The 25690-nt window shown below is 38.0% G+C and overlaps 2 protein-coding genes across 4 annotated transcripts; one reads left to right on the top strand and one right to left on the bottom strand.

Annotated features, from left to right (window-relative positions):
• Positions 1 to 1196: 1196 nt before the first annotated feature.
• hspa5 (heat shock protein 5) lies at positions 1197 to 4866 on the top strand. Its single transcript, XM_047372954.1, has 9 exons — positions 1197 to 1352; positions 1812 to 1966; positions 2085 to 2316; positions 2421 to 2558; positions 2650 to 2762; positions 2846 to 3236; positions 3326 to 3563; positions 3643 to 3810; positions 3904 to 4866. The coding sequence occupies exons 2-9, from the start codon at positions 1851 to 1853 to the stop codon at positions 4464 to 4466; spliced, it is 1959 nt and encodes a 652-aa protein (XP_047228910.1). The 5' UTR covers positions 1197 to 1352; positions 1812 to 1850; the 3' UTR covers positions 4467 to 4866.
• Positions 4867 to 5232: 366 nt separating this feature from the next.
• On the bottom strand, positions 5233 to 8371 carry rabepk (Rab9 effector protein with kelch motifs). Of its 3 annotated transcripts, none has more exons than XM_047372955.1 (8): positions 8261 to 8371; positions 7761 to 7872; positions 7508 to 7662; positions 6786 to 6941; positions 6532 to 6696; positions 5820 to 5969; positions 5584 to 5733; positions 5233 to 5500 (listed from the first exon to the last, which is right to left on the bottom strand). In XM_047372955.1, the coding sequence occupies exons 2-8, from the start codon at positions 7811 to 7813 to the stop codon at positions 5280 to 5282; spliced, it is 1050 nt and encodes a 349-aa protein (XP_047228911.1). In that variant the 5' UTR covers positions 7814 to 7872; positions 8261 to 8371; the 3' UTR covers positions 5233 to 5279. The 3 variants fall into 3 exon arrangements, with proteins under 3 accessions (XP_047228911.1, XP_047228912.1, XP_047228913.1); XM_047372956.1 differs by having other exon boundaries at positions 7761 to 7895; positions 8261 to 8336; XM_047372957.1 differs by lacking the exon at positions 6786 to 6941.
• Positions 8372 to 25690: the final 17319 nt, after the last annotated feature.

The following is a 25690-nucleotide window of genomic DNA, read 5'->3' as shown; positions in this document are numbered from 1 at the left end:
CTATTAAGAGCCCAAAACCAACAATAGAGTTTTCCGAAGTGTCTTAGTTTATACTTTTAGTTTTTTCAATTGGATGCCGACGTTTATCCATAAAACCATGTGTAGAACTTCTGAATTTGTTTTATTTAGAAAAAGGTTACCAGCTGATTTAATTTGTTTACATCTCAAAGTACTTATACCAAAACTTTTTAATTTAGGGTAACTGAAATTGAAATATTGGGGTCTTTGTTTTTTGAAAATTCAGTAAAGACAGGTGTAACATTTGTGTTCAAGTTGTATCACTTTGAAAGAATTAAAATCATTCATTTGGGTCTGCTTGAATTTAGGCCTTTACAGACAAGAAAAAAAGCAATCGAATCTAGTTAGATATGAGTATCTGCAGTAATTGACCTTTTAACTTAAATTTACAAACTGGTCAAACTATTTAGATCTTGGTTTTATTGACATTTTATATTTTTCATATTCTTTCTAGAACATTCTTGAAGTATCCGCTACTCTCCTAGGCACATACAAACACACATTATTTCATGAATGATGTAGAAGTCAGTGTGTTTTAAATTAAGACGGAAGAAAATGTGCCATTTACTGGATAACTTACTTTAATTTGCAACTAAAATATGTTTTTCATGTGATGACTGAAATTATGTTATGGCTAAACAGTGTTAGTGTTGAAGTATGAACACTGACACATTTACAGGTTTCACATCAAAACACACAAATCTATAAATGATTCCTGGGACTCCAGTTCATCTGATGAAGCATTGATTTAGTCTATTGTTAGTCATAAAGGGTTTTGGTATATTACTCATTAAGTGAGCTATCATTACTGCGCATAATACTATAACAGCATCCACTCTATTACTTATCTTTATATTGTTACCTAAGTGGGATAATATAATATATACGAATGGTCTACAACAGCAAATGCTGCACAAACTTCAAAATGTATGACTTGTGAAGATGAAACGCCTTTTCGCCGGTCTATAGAGTGGCGTGTCGTTGCACCAATTTCGACCACCACTGTTGTAGAATGACAGCCAATCAGCGTCGGCGCAGTGGTGGACAAGGAGATGACGTTGCCTCAAACTGATGTGTACAAATCAGCATCGGACAGCGTGCTGGATGAAACCAATCAGCTCCTTCCAGCGAATAGCTGCTCAGCCAATCATAGGCCTCCACGACAGGAAAGCAATAACGGCTTATATATGGGCACAGCACACTTCTCCCAGCATCATTCTACACAGGTCAGATCATAGAGAATACCTTAGAACCTACGGAGCTCATTCTGAGGAAACTTGTCTGGTTTGATTCATTGTCGAGGCCTTTAAATCATTGACAACGCTGCTGTAACGGTATGTACATAAAAATTATGTAAATATGCCTATAGAACATCGTGACATTTCGCGTTTCCCCCATCGCAGTTGAAGTGGTTTTTAAACAGTTTTTGTTAACGGATATGTCAATCTAGCAAAGCATTAACAATAATGCAAAAATAATACAGTTGTTATTTTTTAAAAATAGTGTTATAGGAATGGAGGGTGTATTCATTTATTTTTTAATCTTTATCCTGTCTCTGTTCCATGATGTTGTCTTATATAGGCCAATAACCGATGTTAATGGAAAATTTGCACAAGGTTAAGACTATTAATCCTTTTATTCCAACGTGTAATTTTTTTCTGTTTGCTTGTATTGGCTGCGTTTCCTGTCTCTAAAGGCTTGACAGATAGACGTTTTCTATGGATAGGGTTGAGGTATGAGTCCTTTACGATGCTTTCTAGATACTATTTTAAGCGTCTGTTTTGACTTTGCAGGTTTTCCTTATATCTGGGCCCAGAAATAGAGAAGCAAAGATGAAACTGTTGTGGCTTGTAGTGCTTGTGGTCGGCACCGTGCATGCCGATGACGACGACAGGAAGGACAGCGTGGGGACTGTGATTGGAATCGACCTGGGAACAACCTACTCATGGTAAAGAATTAAGTCACATTACTCCAAGTTTCTGAAAATATTGGAAGAATGCTTCTTTAAGTTGCCTAAAAGAGTATTTCAAGTAACGTTTTTTTTTTTTTTTTTTGCTTGTTTGTAGTGTTGGAGTCTTCAAGAATAAGCGTGTGGAGATCATTGCCAATGACCAGGGTAACCGCATCACCCCTTCATATGTGGCCTTCACCAGTGAGGGCGAGCGTCTGATTGGTGATGCTGCTAAGAATCAGCTGACCTCTAACCCGGAAAACACAGTCTTTGATGCCAAGAGGCTGATTGGTCGCTCATGGGGCGACTCCTCTGTGCAGCAGGACATCAAATACCTGCCATTCAGGGTGAGTCCAGTTCTTGGCTGTTGCATTGAGGGTCATATATCAAACTGTATGGTTTAGGTTATGTTCCACAAAGACTGTTTATTAACATTATGTTTGATTTTTAGGTTCTTGAGAAGAAGAGTAAGCCCCACATCCAGGTTGACATTGGTGGTGGCCAGATCAAAACTTTTGCCCCTGAGGAGATCTCCGCTATGGTGCTGACAAAGATGAAGGAGACAGCTGAGGCTTACCTTGGCAAAAAGGTAAGAATGACTCCAAAAACCACTTGATGTAATTCTATTGTCTTGTGAACACGTGAAACTTATCGAACCTTTCTTTTTCCTTTGTGTTCAGGTCACACATGCTGTAGTCACTGTTCCTGCCTACTTTAATGATGCTCAGCGCCAGGCCACTAAGGATGCTGGGACCATTGCTGGTTTGAATGTCATGAGAATCATCAATGAGCCGTAAGTATCAAAACAGGATACTGAAATTATAGAAATGTATTGCTTTGTAGTATTCCTAACCTCTGGTTTGTATTTAAATTTAGGACCGCTGCTGCCATTGCTTATGGCTTGGATAAGAGAGATGGCGAGAAGAATATCCTTGTGTTCGATCTGGGTGGCGGCACCTTCGACGTTTCTCTTCTGACCATCGACAATGGTGTATTTGAAGTGGTAGCCACCAACGGTGACACCCACCTGGGAGGTGAGGACTTCGACCAGCGCGTTATGGAGCACTTCATTAAGCTGTACAAGAAGAAGACTGGCAAGGATGTGCGCAAAGACAACCGCGCTGTGCAGAAGCTCCGTCGTGAGGTCGAGAAGGCAAAGAGGGCTCTATCTGCCCAGCACCAGGCTCGTATTGAGATTGAATCCTTCTTTGAGGGAGAAGACTTCTCTGAGACCCTGACCCGTGCCAAGTTTGAAGAGCTGAACATGGTAAGTTCAACTTTCTTAAAGTACTGCACAACAATAATGTAACCAGTGTTTTGTAAAATGTCTTAGAATTGTATTTTTTCAAAATCCAGGATTTGTTCCGCGCTACAATGAAGCCTGTACAGAAAGTCCTGGAAGATTCAGACCTGAAGAAGTCTGAGATTGATGAGATTGTGCTTGTTGGAGGCTCCACTCGTATCCCTAAAATCCAGCAGCTGGTGAAGGAGTTCTTCAATGGCAAAGAACCATCCAGAGGCATCAATCCAGATGAGGCTGTGGCATATGGAGCTGCTGTGCAGGCTGGAGTGCTTTCTGGAGAAGAGGACACTGGTAAGTCATCTTCAGTCAGTTGAAATGGTTACTTGATTGAGATGTGTTATGCTTACTAAATAATGTTCCTGTCTTGTAGGAGAAGTGGTCCTTCTGGATGTCTGTCCCCTCACCCTTGGTATTGAGACTGTTGGAGGAGTCATGACCAAACTGATCCCAAGGAATACTGTGGTGCCAACGAAGAAATCTCAGATCTTCTCTACAGCCTCAGATAACCAGCCTACTGTCACAATTAAAGTTTATGAAGGTAAGAATTGCACACTACTTAAAACGCTGAGAAATTAAAAATGCATCATGTGAATTAAAATGTTGCAAAGGCCTAATTATTTTTTGGTTTTAGGTGAGCGTCCTCTGACAAAAGACAACCATCTGCTGGGCACTTTCGACCTGACTGGCATCCCTCCTGCCCCTCGTGGAGTTCCACAGATTGAAGTCACCTTTGAAATTGACGTAAATGGCATTCTACGTGTCACGGCTGAAGACAAGGGAACAGGCAACAAGAACAAGATCACCATCACAAACGATCAGAACCGCCTGACGCCTGAAGACATTGAGCGAATGGTGAACGATGCCGAGCGCTTTGCAGATGAAGACAAGAAGCTGAAGGAGAGGATCGATTCCCGCAATGAGTTGGAGAGCTACGCCTACTCTCTGAAGAACCAGATCGGTGACAAGGAGAAGCTTGGAGGCAAACTGTCAGATGAGGACAAGGAGGCCATTGAGAAAGCTGTAGAGGAGAAGATTGAGTGGATGGAGTCCCACCAAGATGCTGATCTGGAAGACTTCCAGGCAAAGAAGAAGGAGCTTGAGGAAGTGGTTCAGCCGATTATCAGCAAGCTCTACGGTAGTGCAGGTGGACCTCCACCAGAGGGTGCTGACGAGCAAGAGAAGGATGAGTTGTAGGCGGGCTTGAAGTCTGGTTGCCCCTTTCCTTTTTAGGTGGCATCAACATGAACTTGGAACTGATGGGACTCAATAGTGAGAGAAGTGGCAGGGAAGGGTTGATGATTAAAAAGCAACCATACTGAATTTTCTCAAAGACTTGAAAATAAACTTCAGTGTGAGAAGTGTCCTTCGCTGCAAGGCGGAGATTTGTCAGCCAAGGTGAGGCTTATTGCTGCTGTTGTCAGGCAGTCCTGATGGAGTTTTGTGAAGGGGAGGGTCTTATTTGGGTGGGTGGTCAGTTATTGAAGGGTACACTTAGGAGGGTGTCTGTGGGATCAATGGCTCTGTTCACAGGCAAAGCTCAGTTATTTATTGTTGTTCTGGAAAGATACTGAAATAAATGTTTGATACAAACTAACTGCTGGTCTCATGCTGCATTAAGTTTTGATATACATGTTACAGAAAGTTGTTTGGAATTAACTTTCAAGATAAAATTCATGGTTTAAAAGTCAATTCAAGGCAACCTCTTATGTGCAAGTTTTACATAATGGGTCTTAAATTATTGGTTTAACCATGAACACATGTAATGCATTCTAGTTCTGCCTCGGGAAACTTGTTATATAGGCACTACAAAATCAAGGCTACATTGTACAAAATGCCTTAAGCTAGAATTGATTTGGATGGTGAGAATAGTTGCCAAATTGTTTCATTAACCCTACACCTTTTAGGCTTTTGAAACCTAGATGTAAAAGCTTTAACATGCTGAAAATGAAGGTCGGCAAAGTTTAACTTTTTACTTTGATACCGTGAGTTCGACTTTATTACAATAGTTTACTTGACAACTGTCACAATACAATCATTATAGATGACACCCTGGGTGTCCATTCCCCCAAAAATAAAAGCTAGATTAATGGTTTCAAAATCTGAACTGTCAGTCTGTTTCCCATCTGCATCCCCCTCCCTACACAGCTGCCATGGCAACAAACACATGGAGTGGTCCAGGCGATTTGGTGGCAAATCTTCAAATTTCATCAGGGTCCATCTCTTCTTCTCTGCAAACACAGAATACAGCATTAAATGTATTATCTTATGAGACCAAGTTCAAGAAAATGAAAACCAGGAAAAGGCAGTGTACCAGTATTAAATCTGTGCATGGAGTTGATGGCACCATCTACAGTCATTCCTCCAAATATGTAGATGTTTGTACCCTGTACCACAGCCGAATGGGCTGCTACTCCTGGCGGGATATCTCCTTTTGACTGCACTTTCTCCCACTTCATAATACCTTTCAATACAGATTCCAATTTCAGATTAGCCTGAACTTCCAGAAATCACCACAGTATAGATGTTTTACCTTGGTACAAGGCTTACCTGAGTCTAGAGAATACATATCATTGAAGAACTTGTCTCCAGCCATGCCTCCATGAATAAAAATCTTTGAGCAAACAGCAGCTATAACGTGTCCGTGTCTGGATGCTGGCTGCCTACCTTGCGTTTCTGGCTGAAACCAAGTGGAAGTAACTGGAACACATTCATGAGCAATGCATTACTTTAGCATAAATCTTTTCTTGCATTTGTTAACATTGATCAATGTTTTTGCTGAACAATAGTTGAGTCTTTAGTACGTTCACACACGCAGTCACTGCAGCAGTCTCTGTTGAACCTAAAAATGGTTCTGAACTCGAAGCTTATTTTTATGTCGCAGTTTTAGGTAAAACTCCCTGAAAGCTAGGATGTGCTGCTTTATTGGGTCCTCCCAGGCTAAAAAAGGGATTTGGTTTGCGCTAAATTTAGGCAGCCAAAACCCAGGCAAAAATATACTTTTCTGAATGACAGATGGTAATTGTTGACAGGGAAGTACGCTCACCTCGGCGTGTTTAAAAAAAAATAAAAATACTTATCCAGCAGAGTATCATCATGTGTCACTGCAAATAGGATTTCTAATCATAAGAAGTAAAAGCCCCTACAGATTTGGAACATTGTGATTATGGTGACCTACTGTACTCAATCTGAAATCAACATATAACATTGCAAAGACTGCTTATTATAATTATCTTAAAAGGCAGGCTCATTACACACTAACCTGTATCAAACACATGAAGTTTGGCGTCTGAGACGGGTGCAGCGCCTGCTTCCCCACCAGAAAACACATACAGTTTGTCCCCTATGCAGGCTGAGTTGGTGTGGTACGTCCTGGGACTGGGAAGTTCCCCTTTTGCTTCCACATTCTTCCACCGAGGCTCCTCGTCTGGAAACAGAACAAAAAGATTAGACTGTTGTTTTTATTGAAATTAGAAACAACTGCTGATTAAAAGGTAATTCTACGATAGGATTTACCAGATAGCTGTATTTTCTGGACACATTTGCGATTCCCTGTCTGCTCTGCCCCACCAAACACCCACAGGCAATGTGGATAGCTTTTGGACACAAAACTACAGTGTTCATATCGGGCCTCTAAACCTTTCCACTCCGATATGATCCATTCATGATTATCTGGTAAAGAGGAACAAACATGCAAAGCCAGTCTTGTGTCTGTTAGCTTGAAGGAGACACTAATCAAGCACATAATTAATGTTTTACCCACATGGCAAAATTTGCCTAATGCATTATCTTGATATTAATTTAGGCTATTTATTCTAAATGTACTGAGGAATTAATATTGTCTATTTAGAAAGTTTACTTTTAATTTTAGCAAAACCTGAAAAGACATTTTTCAGTGCAATTTTGGCTTTAAATATACTCTGACTACACAAAATTAGCTGGGTAATGAAGTATGAACTCTGATTAGTTGTCCTATTAGTTGTGATGTCACCAGAAGCACATAGGAGGGCATATTTTTTCTTTAATCATAATTTAATAATTTATTTAAAAATAACAAAACAAATAGAATAAAGGGTTTTACCAGTAAAAAAATCTAATCTAAAGTAAAGTTAGATTTAATTTTGCAGTAAATGCTAGCATGTAGCAATAAAATACATTGTGAAGCAAGTATGTGGATATGCTTAGGCTATAACAGGGATACTTCAGAAAGTATTAGTGGATATTTTTTTTTTTTTTACCTAGATTTAAAACATATGACTCTGAAAAACTGCCACTGGGGTTGGCTCCCCCGACGATAAGGATTCTTCCTTTTCTTTCATCTTCAGAAGGAACAAACATGCAGGTATGACCCACACTGACACCTGGAGCGCTACCATTTGGTATCAATGAGTACCTGTTGACAACAAAAGAGGTTTTCAGAGAAATACAAAACCAAGCTTTCTTGCAATTGTTACCATAAATAGTACAAATTATCCCTTCTACTATACATACCAGATTCCTTCTTTAGGTCTGTCTACAGGGTCAAGCACTGGGAGAAACTCCATGGCACACAGTGGTGCAGTCCCTTCAACCTGGTGTTATTGATTCTCCATGTCTGCCTTGACTATGACCATACAAGCAGATTTTCTGTAGATAGCACGTAAGGCAGCATTCACAGAAGTTCTTGCGTAAAAAGTAGCAAGAACCAAAAAGCAACACGATAATTAGGGTTTTATTGGTGTTTTTTTTAACTTTTTGAAACCAGAATTCAATATCAACTTTTAAACACTGTTGAAGATAATTTCGTTTAGCTAGAAAGCTCCAAGTGGAGATCTGAATGACAGCATGAGCTTTACCATAGCTTAGCATGTGAAGCGCTTCCTCTCCACGTTACTGTTCGTACGAAATTAAACGAGGACAAACTAGTTATCGAAATCATTTAACAGTTCCCTGGCAATCTTTATTAAGCCATTCTGCAGATAAAGGTAAGGACATCTTATACGTTTACTCACCAGCGTAGTAAGTATTACAATCAAGGCATGAGCTCTGCGCCACAAATAGTGCGCAGGTATTTGCGTTAGCTACGCTATTTGGTCTGATTCGAACGTATTTGTCATCGTTTCGTTGTGCGCATGCGCAGTTAATCTTTCTCTAAGTAGAGAAGGCATTAATACTTTCTAATTTATTATTCGAAAATATACGTTTTTTTTGTCGCGTAAGGCGTCACAGAAGATGAATCGTTTTATGTTAATACTTGGAGGGTACACTTAAGAGGGTAAGAATTAGTGTGTTTTTACGGCTAAGTCACGCAAAAGTAGTATGCGTAAAACAGTTTCTATTTAAACCTAAAAACTATGTATGTGTAGACAAATGTTATTTCCCCCACTCTATTAAATACAAATTCAGGGTTAAATATTTAAATTCCTCTCTGGAAGACAGATAAAGGAAAGTTTAAATATTTTGTTCACCATACTCTTGGTATACAGTATATTTACTGGATATTTATTGGCTTTAACAGCTAGATATGTAGTATAATACATAAAAAACCAGCTTGCTTCTCTAATTGTTGTGTTGCAGCTGTTAAAGTTGCTGCAGTGTTAACTAACAAAGTGAAGACGGCAGCAGGTAGTTAGGATACATAAGTTGACAAAATTAAAGTTTAAAAAAATGTGTTTACCATCATGGTTTGAATATTTGTTTTATATAACTTTATGTAAATCAAATATTATTGTTTAGTTTGAGGTAATATTAAACACAGCAGTGGGGTGAATTTTCTTACACGAATCTTTTAAAGTTTTCTAATTAGAAGCTATACTGGCAGACTTGTCAGTATCAGAACTTTATTTTTGTTTACCCTCCACATTAATGCTTCCTGCACAAATTTTGAGTTTTAGCATAGATGCAGTGTAATTAAATCAATGTACCTAAGCCCTTACCTTTGGCGGACATGTTTATTTCTACAAACCGATTGTGTAGATGTTGCAGAGGCCCAATGTCTCTATCAGAGAAGCACAAGATGGGATTTTGATTATTTATTTCAACTTTTGTTCATTGTTTTTTTTCTCCCATCCTAAATGGATCAGAGTTATCCATACAGAATCAGGTATCTACATAAAGTCATCTATACCGTTTAATTAGTGGTGTTGAATATTCTATTGTCTCTTAATATGCCAAGGCCTACTAACTACTCATTAGTGGTGGTGGCTGACTGGAGTTGGTAGTTTCTGTTTATTAGAATAAGAATGGTTTGTTTGATAGCACTCATTGCATTGAGCAATTCTCATGACAATGGAAAAGATCTAAAAAAGAGACTTATACATTTACACAACTCTAGAAAGTCTCTTAGGGCCATTTCTAAGCAAAGTTATTAATTCAAACAGTTGTTTAAATTAATCGCTACTTTGCCAAGGTCTGGAAGAAGACCCAAACTGTCTCCTTCAAATGATTGATTGGGATGTTAAGGGACAACTGAACTGAGGCTGAAACTGCTGAAACACAAATGTTACTGTTCACTGTGAACAGTAACATTACAATGAACTGGAAAGGTGTGGATCACGAAAAATTGCCACTTTTTAATACTGGCATCTTCAAGCTTCTCTAAATAGGTTGCTTCTCAAATGGATAAAGCAAATGCCTTCTGCAGAAAATATTTATGGTAAAATGAGAAAAGGATTGAGACATATTATAAGAACTCAAAGCGAATCTTACAGTTCTTTGGTTTCAAGCATGGGGATGGCAGGGTCATCTTGTGGGGCTGTTTCACTTCTATTGGTACTATTGCATTCCACAAAGTGTCTGGATTGAAAAAAAATGTACTAATGACTCAGAAGTCTTCAACTTCACCCACATTCAACAGATGATTAAACTTAGACACAACTGTGTGTTACAACAGGACAAGGATCTAAAAAAAACTGGTTATACAAAGGAAAATTAGGCCAATATTAAGCTAAGTAAAATGGCGTCAAACGTTTGTGCAGCAAACATTTTTGTTTGTGCTGCTAGCATTTTGAAGATATTAATGAAAGCTTCCAGGGGTCACTGAAGGTCAACCAGCCCCCCACCTTCTTCAAATCAAACAAAGGTGGTGTCAATCAATTTGGCTACGTTTGTGGAGCAAAAATATTTGTTAGTGCCGCTATCATTTTAAAATTATTAATAAACATTATCCGGGGTCACTAAAGGTCATATGTATGTGTGAAAGGACAGCAAAGTTCAACTGTTTCCCTAAATGAAGGCCTTTCATTTGTTCAACACAATTCTGCCATTGGCAAGAAAATACTTGTATAAAGATAAGAAATGAAATGTAAAACGTTGCAGGTAATAAATGCATTAGAAAGAGCCCCTGTCAGTCAAACACAACAGATGTAAGATAATTCTGAATTCTGGTAGTTCTATTAAGTCTTGTAATTGTTCATTAGTTTTCAGATACTTCTGCTCCATACATCATATTTATCCAGCCAGTTTTGTTTTTGTTCAGGTTACAGTTTGTGTTAGTTCACACTGTTGGATCACTGATTGTAATTTACACTGAACCCACTAGGTTGTGCAATTGTATCACAGAACAGTAAGTCAAATTTCACAAGTACAAAGGTCACGATTAAACTAACAGTTGTTACCCAGCTGGTGGAACTCATCTTTACTGGCCAGTATTGTGACCTGATTTAGCATGAGAGTCATTTTATTGTGCTGTATTGGTTATTAAACCAAAGTTGGGATTTTTTTTTTCCCTTTTCTGTCTTTTGTTCATGCCTCACTTATTGATCCATTTTTGTTTGTTTGTTTGGTTTCATTTTGCTCTGAGTTACTTACTGATTTCCAAATTAGTTTCTCACTCTTACAACTAAGTTAGAGAAGTTATATGTGTGGCCCTTTTCACACCACTTTTCCCTTTCTGTTGCCCAATTATGAAATAGTTCACCTGTTCATAATTTAATTTCATTATCAATACAGCTGTTCTGTGAGGCCCTCAGAGGTTTGTCAGAGACATATAAGGAGAAATAGCATCATAAAGACAGAGGAACACATCGGATAGATCAGGAAATAAGTTGTGAATAAGTTGGAAGTTGTCTAGTCATGGCTGTCAACCTAAACTAACAGGCTGGAAAACGAGAGCATTATCCAGAGAAGCAGTGTATAAGCTTATGGTTATGGAGGGTTAAAGGGGACAAAATTAAATAAATAAATATATCATTATATTTATTTATAAATAACGGCCCTCCTCCCGGTGGGCCGTCCCACCGGGAGGAGGCCCAGGGGACGGCCCAGGACACGCTGGAGGGACTATGTCTCTCGGCTGGCCTGGGAACGCCTTGGGCTCCCCCTGGAGGAACTGGAGGAGGTGTCTGGAGAGAGGGACGTCTGGGCGTCTCTGCTGAGTCTGCTGCCCCCGCGACCCGGTCCTGGATAAGCGGAAGACGACGAACGAACGAACGAATTATTGTAAATGTACCAGGAAATAAATAAATGTACCAGAAAATAAATAAATGTACCATGAAATAAATAAAAGTGCCATGAAATACTGAAATGTAAAATGAAATAAATAAATATACCATTAAATGTACCATAAAATAATTAAATGTACCATTTATTTACTTAATACATCATTAAAAAATTAAATATACCATTAAATTGTGAAATGTAAAATTAAATAATTAAATGTTCCATTAAATAATTAAATACACCTTTTAAGTCATCATCATCTTCCGCTTTATCCGGGACCAGGTCGCAGGGGCAGCAGACTCAGTAGAGACGCCCAGACTTCCCTCTCCTCAGACACCTCCTCCAGCTCCTCCGGGTGGACCCCAAGGCGTTCCCAGGCCAGCCAAGAGACATAGTCCCTCCAGCGTGTCCTGGGCCGTCCCCTGGGTCACCTCCCAGGGGGACGTGCCTGGAACACCTCCCTAGGGAGGCATCCGATACAGATCCCCGAGCCACCTTAACTGACTCCTCCCGATGTGGAGGAGGAGCAGCTCTGCTCCGAGCTCCTCCCAGATGGGAGGAGCTCGGAGCAGAGCTCCTCACTATACTCTATCTCTAAGGGAATGCCTGGCCACGCTGCGGAGGCTATGACCCAAAGTTCATGCCCATAGGTGAGGGTAGGAGCATAGTCTGACTGGTAGCTACGGTTTGCGGCTCAGCTCTCTCTTCACCACAACAGACCGTCACGTTTATTTTGCTAACGTTCTCTCATGAACTTTTTAGAGTCCAAACTAGGGATATAGAGGCTAGAGTTGCTCACCCAGTATGTGGGTCAATAAATTGCAACATGTTTTTGAAGTTATTTCTGCCTTTTCCAGTGAAAATGTTGACCTTAGAATATAAAAAAACAAAAAACAGGAAGAAGTTGTCTTGTCTTGCTCAGTGAGAAGCAGCCAATCAAACGTCAGGGTCTCTATGGAAGCCGCCCTAATCCCGCCCACTGAGTTTGATGGGTGAAGTTGACAGTTCAAATTATTTCATGATGATTCTGTTGTGCAGACCCTATGAAATAAATTAATACAGAGTTAAATAATGAAATGTATATTTATTAATGTATATTTTTGTTTTAAAAATGACATATAATTATTTAATGACATAATTTAAAAGGTGTATTTAATTATTTCATGCAACATTTTATTATTTAATTTTACATTTCATAATTTAATGGTACATTTAATTGTTTAATGATGTATAAAATAAATAAATGGTACATTTAATTATTTAATGAAACATTTAATGGTGCATTTATTTATTTCATTATTTTATGGTACATTTAATATTACATGTAATTATTTAATGATGTATTAAATAAATAAATGGTACAGTTAATTATTTAATAGGACATTTAATTGTGAATTCATTTATTTCATTTTACTTTTAATTATTTTATAGTACATTTAATAATACCTTTAATAATTTAATGGGACATTAAATGGTGCATTCATTTATTTCATTTCACATTTCATTATTTCAGGGTACATTTACATTTATTTATTTAATGATATATTTATTTATTCAATTTTGGCCCCTTTAACCTTCCATATATGGTAACCTTGGGTGACTTGTGGAAACCTATAGCTCAGGTGGAAGAATCTTTTAATACGATGACCGAAGGTGTGCCCCCCACACATCTTGGCTTTATGGAAGAGTGGCGAGAAGAAAGTTATTGTTGAAAGAAAGTTATAAGAAATCCTGTTTGCAGTTTGCCAGAATCCATCACTGTGCAAACATGTGGAAGGACTTCAGGTCGGGTGAGACCAAAATAGACCTTTGTGGTGAACTGCATCTTGTGAGCATTACACCACTACTAACGATCCCCCTCAGCTGAAACACACTATGGTGTAGATCAAAACATATTTTTAGTTTAGAATGGTGAAGTCACAGTCCAGTTTTGAATCTAGTTGTGGCAAGACTTGAAAAGGCTACTGCAGTGCGCTTCATTTTGGAATCAGTCGGACCTTCGTTGCACATTTGGCACTGGTTCAAAATGCTGCAGCCCGATTTTTAACTGGCACTGGCAAAAGAGCACATTTCTCCAGTTTTTAGTTATCCCATGCACACGATACTAGCTCCGAGGTGACAGAGCTTTTTCTGTTGCAGGTCCAAACCTGTGGAATGATTTACCACTACATGTCAGGCAGGCCCCTCTCTTGCTGTTATTAAGTCTCATTTAGAAACACACTTATTTTCCCTGGCCTTCAACCAAGTGAGTTCCTAACCTCATTGTGTTTTTATTATCCTGTGCTTGCTTCTTTTCTTTTAAATGTAAAATGTGACAAACGTCCAGAGGCATTAATAGTATCCAATGTGTCTGTTGAAAATTAAATACTGTTGTCCAGTGAGTTTCTTTTCGTGAGTGACTGACATGTGGAAGTCCTGTTCTGCTTCCCGTTTGGGAAGGCTGTGTAGGAGTTTCGGAGAACTCCTTTGTTTTCCTTTCCTTCGAGCTGATAAAGACCCATTGAATCAGGAATATTTTTTCTGGCAGGTCAGAATGAGGGGACAGAGGTGAATGATCAGGGGTTTTCAAAGTCTTGATGAACAGACGAGAGACAGCATAAAGGATTATTCCTGTGACCATTGTGTCTGTACAATACTTGCTGAGATAGATTGTAGTGGCCAAGCAGTAGTGAATCTATCTGCCTGATTTTTTCATCTCTTTTAAATAAGGCTTTGATTTTGGTGCTTTCTCGGTAATCAGGATTAAAATTCAAAGTTCATCCTTGGGTTACTGGTACACTGCTGTTGGGTAATATATCCACACATATTGCAGATATTGCTGTTTTGACACATTTCACCCTGAGGTGTGTTAAATCCTGATGTAGAGTAATCTGGATTATTGCTATATTAACACAACACTGGATTGTTTGTATTTTCTCAAATTTACAGATTATTTAATCTGGGTATTAACTGTTGGATTGTTGTCTTTGTTGCTCGCTCTGAAGGCAGTGTCTGTTGTATTCCATTCCTTGGCAGCTTTGATTCAATAGGAATATAAATTCGATTTTATTTTTATTGTTAAAATAAATGCTTCAAAATATCCTTGAACATAATCATACACAGGTTTTTATTGTTTAATTAAAACTTGTCTAGCTTTTAAAGAAAACTTGAGAGCCCTTATTTGCCTCTTAGAGCCATCAAAGGAAAATTTGGGAACAAAATGGGCTTTGCTTTGAAACAGCTTTTCTTCAGACGTCTAATAAATGCTTATTTTTCCTTTAAAAAAGATGGTTTTTGTTTTTCTATGTCATTTAAATTTTTATTTGCTTTTCAATGAGGAACATTACAAACAAAGATAAATAGAGCTGGATCAGTGCAGGGTAATTGACATAAACATAGTTTGTTACAGCATAAAATAATAAGGCACAAGAGCAGAACAACTGAAATAAGGATGAGTTGATATCTAGTCTGCTATAGTAAAAGGTCTTGTAATCCATAGGAAATCTGATTTCCGGTATAAAAGGCTATCCCATGTCCCAGAGAGGGTCCCATGGGCTCTTACCATCCTCCTCTGCCCTGCAGTCCTTGAGTCTGTGTAACATAGATTCGGGGACAGAGCTGATTTCTAGTGTTTTAAAATAATCATGGAAGCTGTAACTAGACCAACCATCTTAACAAAAAAAGTATTCTTTGGGATACATTCAGGACAGGATCTGTCCCCCTAACAAACATACAGCAGGGGTCAGTGGGATTATTTTGCCTATCTACTACTTTAGCCCAAAACAGATGAACAAATATACAGTACCACAAACAATGCAGAAAGGTTCCTGTTTCTAATACATATTTTCAGCACATAGTGTCTTTTATCAGTTTTGTTCTGTGTAATCTCACAGGAGTATGGTAGTATCTGTGTATTATTTCATAATGTGTAAACTTCCTACTTGCCTCTCTTACATATTTTCCACAATGTGCCACTTTTTTTTTGTTCTATATTTATTCCCGGGTCTTTCTGTCATAGCAATTTAAAACTTGTGGATTCATCACTTGTTGGGAGTTTTGTTATTGTCTCAAAATAGGAGGCTGTGCAATGTTCTTGTGGCAATTTCGGATAGTCTACAATGAGGTTTTCTGAGCAAATTTGGATTTTAGATTTCACACCGTTTCTGATTTGTAAGTATTTATAGCATATAGTCTAGTCGTTGTTCAACTAATGCTGACTAAATTTCAGATGCAAAAACATCTACTATCCCAAAGAGGCTCTTGTTTAATGACAACAACCAGTAGAAGTAGTCAAATCATCAAAGTAAAAACATGTTTCTAATCATGTCTATTTTTATATCTGTGCGTGTACATCCGATCTATCTTTTAATTATACGTTGTATGTTTCCACACATTGGTATGCACAAACAGGCATCAGATTTCTTTCCTGTCCAGTTTACTGAGGCTGAAATCAACCCGTCAACAGAAGAAGCACGCAGGCTCTCTCCAAGATGACTTGTCTTACAGTTTACTTACGGGAGCCCCCTGACAACTCCACTGAGACATCTTCCTTTGTCATCAGCACATATGGTAAGAGTCATTTTATTTATTTTGTTTTAGAAATTAAGCTGACAGCATCATATGTTGTGCGAAATTTGCAAAATAAATCTATTCAGAAAAATACAAAAGACTCAGTGAGGGTGAAGGCCTGTTCTCCATGTTTGATAAATTCTTGTGACATGAACGTCTGATTGTGCAGACACTCATCCAGCAAGATGTGAAGCATATTCCATACGGCCTCTAGTAGGCTTGAGTGGAGTAACATGTTCTCTGGTCTGGTAATGAAGCTTCCCCTCCTTTTCTGGTGACACAATGAATTATTTACTGATGGTATTATCCAAACCAGGGAAGGGTGCACCTGCACTGTTTAGTGACACAGAGGCCTCATTCATAATCTAGTATTTATCTGGAGAGTTACATGAATTTAAATAGGGTATTATAGAGGTGTGGCCATATTAAAGAGGTTAATTTAGGAATGTTATGCATGGTGTGCTTGTGTGAATGTGTGAGGAAGAGGTCAGGGGCTAAGTTCTGACTGTGGAGCACAATTACATGAGCATTCTAGCTAAACTATATACTGTTATTTGTTAGGAAAATATTACAAGGAGATGCAACAAACAACTGATGTTTTAAATGAACAAAGGACATTTATATCTGTGCTTGTTTTATTAAGTAAGATAAGCAGTAAGACGATAGCGCTAAATAGTCTTTTTATGTGTAGGTACTTCTCCAGAAAGGCACAGAGGAGGAACCCTATCGCTGTCCAAGATTCAGAGTTTATAGGAAATCTGTTGCTGTCTTTCATTTTTTAGTTTCAACACTACTAATAATTACAGTTTTAAAAATAAAGAAATCTGTCATTGGAAATCAACTTCAAGCCTTAAATGCAACACTTTCCCTTTAATTTTTAACCAAAACTTTGGATTAAAGATGAGTAATTTAGTTCAAACTTCAGTCAGCATTGCCAGTCATTTTTAAAATTCCCATTTAGAAGATGCGAATAAGAAAGACAACTTAAATAGATTTTATTCCTTGCCTTAAGGTGAGTTTTGTTTGATTTAGAGAACACGTTTTGGACAGTTGGGAAATGGAAACAGCTTTTGCCAGTGCAAAGTAAAGTCGCAGGGCAGAATGGGATAATCCGTTTATGATATAACGTTCTAGAAATCTGAAGAAAATATTTCCTAATAAACATCAATTTTCCTGTTTTTTATTTTCCTTTTAGTCTGTGATTGCCTGCATGTTTCCAGTAAGGCCAAAATGAATCTAAATCACATCTAGGGATGGGCAATATTGTTTTGTTTACCAAAGGCTGCAAATGCTGGTGGTACAAAGGCTGGTGAAGGCTGCAAACCTAAAAAACTGATTGTGTGGTTGGGATTGTTACTTTCACAGTTTGGACTACTGTATTGTTCCACTGTTGTTCTCCGAGTGCATTAATAAATGCTGGATTTAAAAGCACAGTTGTATTATTTTAAACAACTGCTGTAGCGAGGTAGCTTATTTGATGAGTAAATTTAGCAAAGTATTTATTTTTGTGAGGCTCTAGACCAGTGTTGTCCAAATGCAGCTCAGGATGCAACTATTGCCCTTGGAGTGATTTTGTTTAATCTTGAACTGCAACTGAAGAATAATCCATTAATGCAGACACTTTACTTGAGTAAACAAAACAGTAAAGAGAAAAGTGAATGTTAATTAAGTCTTCATCTTAATTTAACTTGTTTCTGCTTTTATTCTAGTTAGTATATGAGGCCACAGACATACAGAGCCTTTTAATCAAAGCAGATTTTGGGCATCTTTTCATTAAACATAGGAGTTTTTGAAGATGGAGTGATATCCCTATATCCCCATTCTTGATGCTAAAAAACTGACTAGAAAATTTTCTAGACCAAGAAAATAGAAAACAATTGACCCAAATAATATTGGAAATTGTAAGGCTTATTTTTTAATGAGGTAACTATACAAGATCCCCTTAATACAGATCAATTTCTTTACAAAAATCTGACAATTTAGTTGGTTTCTTTAAAATGTTGTGTGTTTAGCTTATTATCAAGCAGGTAAAAATACCAAATAAATATAAATAAATAACATTCTAGTGGCCTGCGAGGTTTCAACCTGTTTAGTTTTGCCCTTGCAGCATATATTTGGATAACACTACTCAAGACCATATACAGTGCCTTGCGAAAGTATTCGGCCCTCTTGCCACATTTCAGGCTTCAAACATAAAGATATAACATTCAAATTTTTTGTGAAGAATCAACAACAAGTGGGACACAATTGTGAAATGGAATGACATTTATTGGATGCGTCAAACTTGTTTAACAAATAAAAAACTGAAAAGTGGGGCATGCAATATTATTATATACCCTTTACTTTCAGTGCAGCAAACTCACTCCAGAAGTTCAGTGAGGATCTCTGAATGATCCAATGTTGTCCCAAATGACTGATGATGATAAATAGAATCCACCTGTGTGTAATCAAGTCTCCGTATAAATGCACCTGCTCTGTGATAGTCTCAGGATTCTGTTCAAAGCACAGAGAGCATCATGAAGACCAAGGAACACACCAGGCAGGTCTGAGATACTGTTGTGGAGATGTTTAAAGCCAGATCTGGATACAAAAAGATTTCCCAAGCTTTAAACATCCCAAGGAGCACTGTGCAAGCAATCATATTAAAATGGAAGGAGTATCAGACCACTGCAAATCTACCAAGACCCGGCCGTCCCTCTAAACTTTCATCTCGAACAAGGAGAAGACTGATCAGAGATGCAGCCAAGAGGCCCATGATCACTCTGGATGAACTGCAGAGATCTACAGCTGAGGTGGGAGAGTCTGTCCATAGGACAACAATCAGTCGTACACTGCACAAATCTGGCCTTTATAGAAGAGTGGCAAGAAGAAAGCCGTTTCTCAAAGATATCCATAAAAAGTCTCGTTTAAAGTTTGCCACAAGCCACCTGAGAGACACACCAAACATGTGGAAGAAGGTGGTCTGGTCAGATGAAACCAAAATCAAACTGTTTGGCCATATTGCAAAACAATATATTTGGCGTAAAAGCAACACAGCGCATCACCCTGAACACACCATCCCCACTGTCAAACATGGTGGTGGTAGCATCATGGTTTGGGCCTGCTTTTCGTCAGCAGGGACAGGGAAGATGGTCAAAATTGATGGGAAGATGGATAGGGCCAAATACAAGACCATTCTGGAAGACCACCTGTTGGAGTCTGCAAGAGACCTGAGAGTGGGACGGAGATTTATCTTCTAACAAGACAATGATCTAAAACATAAAGCCAAATCTACAATGGAATGGTTCACAAATAAACGTATCCAGGTGTTGGAATGGCCAAGTCAAAGTCCAGACCTGAATCCAATCGAGAATCTGTGGAACGAGCTGAAGACTGCTGTTCATGAACGCTCTCCATCCAACCTCACTGAGCTCGAGCTGTTTTGCAAGGAAGAATGGGCAAGAATTTCAGTCTCTCGATGTGCAAAACTGATAGAGACAAACCCCAAGCAACTTGCAGCTGTAATTGCAGCAAAGGGTGGCGCTACAAAGTATTAACGCAAGGGGGCCGAATAATATTGCACGCCCCACTTTTCAGTTTTTTATTTGTTAAAAACGTTTGACACATCCAATAAATTTAATTCCACTTCACAATTGTGTCCCACTTGTTGTTGATTCTTCACAAAAAAATTAGAATTTTATATCTTTATGTTTGAAGCCTGAAATGTGGCAAGAGGTTGAAAAGTTCAAGGGGGTTGAGTACTTTCGCAAGGCACTGTATGGCACTGTATGTGTATATATATATATATATATATATATAGCAATATAATTTTAAGCCATATTGCCCTCCCCTAATGACATTCATGCCATTGATCATTTAGACCTGAGATCGTCTGAATATGTTAAACACCTTATATTGTTGGGCTCATTTCTTTTTTGTAAATGTTTAAAATCAGAATTTTAAATATAAGGACTTTGATGTTTATATTTGAAATGTGTACAGGTTGTAAAAACATTTAACTTTGTATCTTAAAAATCTCTCAAGGGAGCTTTTTTCTGCATTAGATACACACATGTACAAATGAGCTGTTCAGATTCAACCTAAAGGTATACTTGGACACCTCCCCTGACCTAGACACAAGGCTCACACCTTCTGTAATCTTTAACAGTTTGTGGAAATTGGCTAAACTAGAGAACACCAGAGGTTGTCACCAGAAATGTAAAATATTATATTAGAAGTGTTATTCTAACCCTAACCCTACTGCCTGGAATGTTAAAGCTTGTAATATTTATGATGCTGTTACGAAATGCTGGCTCTTTCTTTTTCAGTCCTTACTTTAGTCCAATTTGACATGTGCCCTTTAAAAACTGGGTCAAGTTTTTCTGTGAGCATTCAGAATGCTTTTGTTTGGTACAGTGTGCCTGTCAACCCCTAAGAGCATTTCCTTTGCTGCCAAGCAGTAATTTAGAGCCATAAACTGAGTGAAGACCTAATGCTCTCTTTTCCCTTGGGCATTTGTAGGTTATCTGTTGTATGTGTTTTTTTGCTCTAGACTGAAACTGTTGTCAAAAATATATTTTTTAAGTTGTGGTTTATTTAACAAAAAACCCACAAACCAAATATACAAACAACAGCACATAAAAGGTTCTAGTATATATTACATAATTACTATCCTTTCTTCTGCACAGTATTGTCTGGGAAATCCAGTGCAGCTAAAGTAGAGTTCAGTTATTTGTCAAAGTTTTCTTCTCTATACAGGTGCATCTCGATATCTTAGAATATCATAAAAAATTGTATCTGGCCCGAGTTGCTTTAATAGCAGCCTTCAGAACATCTGCATTGTAGTCTCTTGTGTCTTTTATCTTCTTTTTTACAGTACCCCAGAGTTTCTCGGGGGTTCAGGTCAGTTTGCTGTGATACTAAGGTCATTAAAACAATCACTGGCACTTTTGGTAGTGTGGTCATGGACCAAGTCCTGCTAGAAAATGAAATCATCATCACCATAAAGCGTGTCACAAAAAAAGAAGCAATATGGTTGGAAATTTACTGGTAGATGGCGGCACTCATGTTGGACTTGAGAAAACACAGCGGACCAACACCAGCAGATTGCATGGCTTCCTAAGTCACCACTGATGGTGGAAATGTCACAAACAACTTTTCCTCCAGACTTTGGGACTTGATTTCTGAAATTTACTTTGATATAAATGTAGCCGGCCTAAAGCTAGACTTAGCACTGGCTAGCAAGTCAGAACCTATGAGGGGTCAAAGTAAAAAAAAAATTAACTTGAAATGAATTGAAGGTGTGAAATACTGAACATGGTAAAACTGAGTGCTGTAAAAACCAACGCGCCTCAGTGAAAATGAGAATCTGTGAATTAGGAGGTCATTAAAATGATACCATGGTAAATATTAATGTTTTAAATTTTAAGGTTATTAAATTTAACGATGACCGTTTTCATTCATTGCCTTGATTTTAGTGCCTCCATTTATACCATTTCAATTTTGTCATTCATCGCGTTCACAGTGTAATTCTTGTTACTTCTGGTAGATTGAAGTAGGGCAGCAGCCCCGATGCGACAGCGGAATTTCCCATTATTCACGGTGGGTCGAAGCGGATTGGTCGAGCTTGGGCAACAATGGTGGACGATGGTGGCAAAAATTGTGATAAAAATGGAAATAATACGCTTTCTCTGATCCTAAATAAACCTTTAAGATGTTTTTAGGCGAGAATGTAGGTTTGTTGAACTCAAATATCTACTCGGTTTATTAAGACTCCACCTAATTTAAAAAAAGACGTTCGGTGTTTCTCAGGGCTAGTGCAGTTCGGCAGCTGCCAGCCGACCAAGCAGTGTTCCCTCCCTCTTCCAGAGAAGGCACCTAATTCCGGGCTCATCGTGTTGAACCTACAGCTGGGTTTAACTACTGGGTGGAACCCACATTTGTCATTGTCTTTTTCCTTGTTTCCCTGGAAATAAATCTTTGAAATGATATACTTTTGTTTGCATATTGGACTCTTTTGAATAATAGGCTACTGCCTAAACCACAAACCCACGGTGCGCATCAGTGATTATTTGAGTTAAGTCTGTAGTTTGGTTGACTTGTTTCCTTTGACAGATAGTCACCAAACATAGCCTGAAAATAATCCTACGGCATCCCACTCATATTGGCAATTTTTGAGAGCGCTGTATGCCAAGTTCTGGACCCTAAAGAACTTCCAGCAAATCACTACCGTACTATTGAAAATGCATGCGAATGGCTATGGACTACAAGTCTGCTGTCGCGCCAGGGCTGCTGCCGTATTCCGATCTACCGGAAGTAACAATAATTATACTGTGAACATGATGAATGATAAAACTGAAGTGGAGAAAAATCAAGACATTGAATGAAAACGGACAACGTTAAATTTGATAACCTTAATATTTATAACATTAATATTTACCATGTTATCATTTTAATGACCTCCAAACTGACAGATTCTAATTTTCACAGAGGCGATATTAATCACGTTGGTTTTACGGCACTCAATTTTACCATGTTCAGTATTTCACACCTTCAATTCATTACCAGTTAATTTTTGTTACCTTGACCCCTCATAAGAACCTGTGTTGTTTCTGCATAAAAATGATGAACTGCACATAGCACTGCTGTCCAAGGAGGTTTATTGGAACTGTGTAAAAACACATAAATTTCAATACAGCCACTGGTCTCTCTGCTCACACACACGCCTCTCCTCCATATTCCTCTAAGCAACTCATTGCAGTCTCACAATCGTAACAATTATAATGTGATCGTATAGCTCATTACATGTTCCACAGTTCGTATTTTACTCCTATTTACAATATTTTGATATTTTTAGGAATTAAACAAAAATCAGGTTGGTTTTCTATCCCTCTGAGTCAGAGGTGCCTCAACAGAAGATATAGTTGTAGCCTACGTCCTGGATATGGCTGTATGACAGCCCTTAAAGCACTGACTCCAGCTGCAGTCCATACCTTTACAATCTAGCAAAGAAGTTTTGTGGATGGTTACCATGACTGTCTTCTGGACAATTGTCAAGTTTGCAGCCTTTTTCATAATTGTGTGGGCAATAACATAACATTTATTATTCCAAAATCATTTTTTTATTTTATGTGATGATTTTTTTCAGAAACAATTTTTTGGTTTAAATTGGCTGTCAGTGACTGCAAGGTATACACAGAAAGAAGTGATTTTGGAGGATGATGAATACAATTCATACAAATCCTTTAAAAAATACCTCTATATATTGAGCAGCAAATATCTCATAACATTTACCCTAAGATTCTGGGTCAGACATGGCAATGTGCTCATATGCCAGGAAGTAACCAGTCTGCTACGCCATTTAGAAATCTAACTGCCAACCTTCTGCTGCACTGACTGTGGAGCTGCCACATCGAAGGTAAGTACAATTATTGTATTAACTACACTTTGTTTGCACCATAATGTACATGTTGGCGTATTTGTTGTTTTACAAGAGATTAATCGTTGGGAGAAGTAACGTTAACTAGTCATCAAATGGGTTTTGTAGCCGAGTTGTGTGCACATTTAGTGCTGACATGAATTTGTTCTGCCTTATTCGGCACCAACTATTTTTTGGCGTCGCAATGTTGATTTGACAACTCTTAATTATGGCGAACTGAAGTTGATATTGAAATATGACTTCATGACATCAAATATGACATCAATATCAGCTTGATGTTACACATTCGCTGTATTTTACACATTATCCTCGTTAACTTTAGTTTAAGATAGTCTCTAACGATGTGGAGCAAAAGACAGTTGGAAAAAAATCACCCTAGGAAGTCCACGAGATGTTGCTAATTTAAGCATCATTACACTTGAGGGTGTGCTTTACCGTACTGGAACCTCCTTATACTGACTAAGTTTATGTGTTCTACCGCTCCATTACCACAGAACAGTATCCACAGAAATTCACATTTTAGCCAATTTCAGCCTGTACAGTGACCCCAGGAGGGGCTTTCAAGTGGGAAGTGTATTTTCAATGTGTCCAATAAATAAACTAGTAAAGGACCTTTATTTTCTTACAGCATCTGGGCCAGTTATTAAATAAATTGTTTTGAACACTTTAAAGAAGCATAGCTGTAACTGCCACTCCTTTACACAGATTATTTTTGAAATATTCAACCCTCTATGCTTCTTGTGGGATGTTCCCAAAGTCAAGAAAGCAAAATAAGATGAGCTACCAGGTATGCTATTAAATGACTGATCAACTCAAGATATTAATGTGATGTCTTCTACTCTCCTCTTCTGTACTCTTCTCCTTTTCTTGTTCTTTCTTTTCCTTTCCTTTCCTTGATAGAGCAAAGCTGCTCGAAAAGGTCCATAGCCTCTAAGGCAAACTAATCGAATGTACTTAGTTTATTATGGTTGTTTTGTCATGTCACAAGAAAGACTGATCTGTTTAATTTGGGAACTTTTTGTAGGTTTATAGATTTCCAAAAATGTTGTATTTATTTGTTTTCCTGGTTCTCAGTAGTGTTCATTGAATCACCATTTGCCAAAATTCTCTCCCTGGCACAGGCAAAAGAGACTGGATACTTGAAAGCGACCAGGAACAACTGACTACAACCTTTCATTGTCTTCTTAACAGAAAAATGTCCAACTACTAATTGATGCTGCAGCCGGACTGCCGCTCAACCTGGATATGTCTTGGTTAAGGTGCTGGAAACCAATAATAGTCAAAAGGCAAACAGAAGATTTGTGCAAGATTTCACCTTGAAGAAGCTACTAATTTATGAAGTGATAGGATCTCCATGATATTTGGGAAAAAACAGTCAGTCTGAGGTTCTTTGCCTGAAATTGAGGTTTTTTTAACAGTTCATTGGCTTTTTACAATTTCTGGAAAAAAAACCATAATGATATTTTCCTATTTTTACTGTTTCAAAAATTCAGCAAATTGCATCCTACCACTGCTATTTAGATTTTTGATTCCCATTACTTGTGCAGCCCTGTTAGGTAAGCAGTGAATAACTGTTGTAGAGTCAAGAAATGTATCTTTGCAAATGTTTTGTGAACTGTAGCACATTTCTAAGTATGTGAACTGGAGGATCATTTTGTACCATCTTTGTTTATTTTTGAGCATTTGGTTAATTAAATCAAAAGTTGGTCCCATCAGTATGATCTCGTGTGTCTGAAAATGCATTTCACCTTCCCAGTAATAGTTAAATATGTTTATTAATAATTATTAAGTACATTGAGAAGAAAATAATAAGTATTAATATTACAATTTGTTTAAGGTTTTTAGTACTGAAATGTATCCAGAAATGTTATGTAGACTTTACCTAATATCTCTTAGTGTTTTAAAGCTGTTGAAATTAGATATTGTTGAAATTAGATGTTAACATAGCTTTTTTGGGTAAATTCTATAGGTTGGATTTTATAGTGTAGCAGTGGTAAGCACTCTTGCATTACAGTGGTAAAAGCAGATTCTTGAGGAA

Source organism: Girardinichthys multiradiatus, chromosome 8, assembly GCF_021462225.1.
Source record: "Girardinichthys multiradiatus isolate DD_20200921_A chromosome 8, DD_fGirMul_XY1, whole genome shotgun sequence".
Taxonomy (NCBI): Eukaryota; Metazoa; Chordata; class Actinopteri; order Cyprinodontiformes; family Goodeidae; genus Girardinichthys; species Girardinichthys multiradiatus.
Note: the sequence above shows the minus strand (reverse complement) of the source record. Positions and strands in the feature narration are given on the sequence as shown.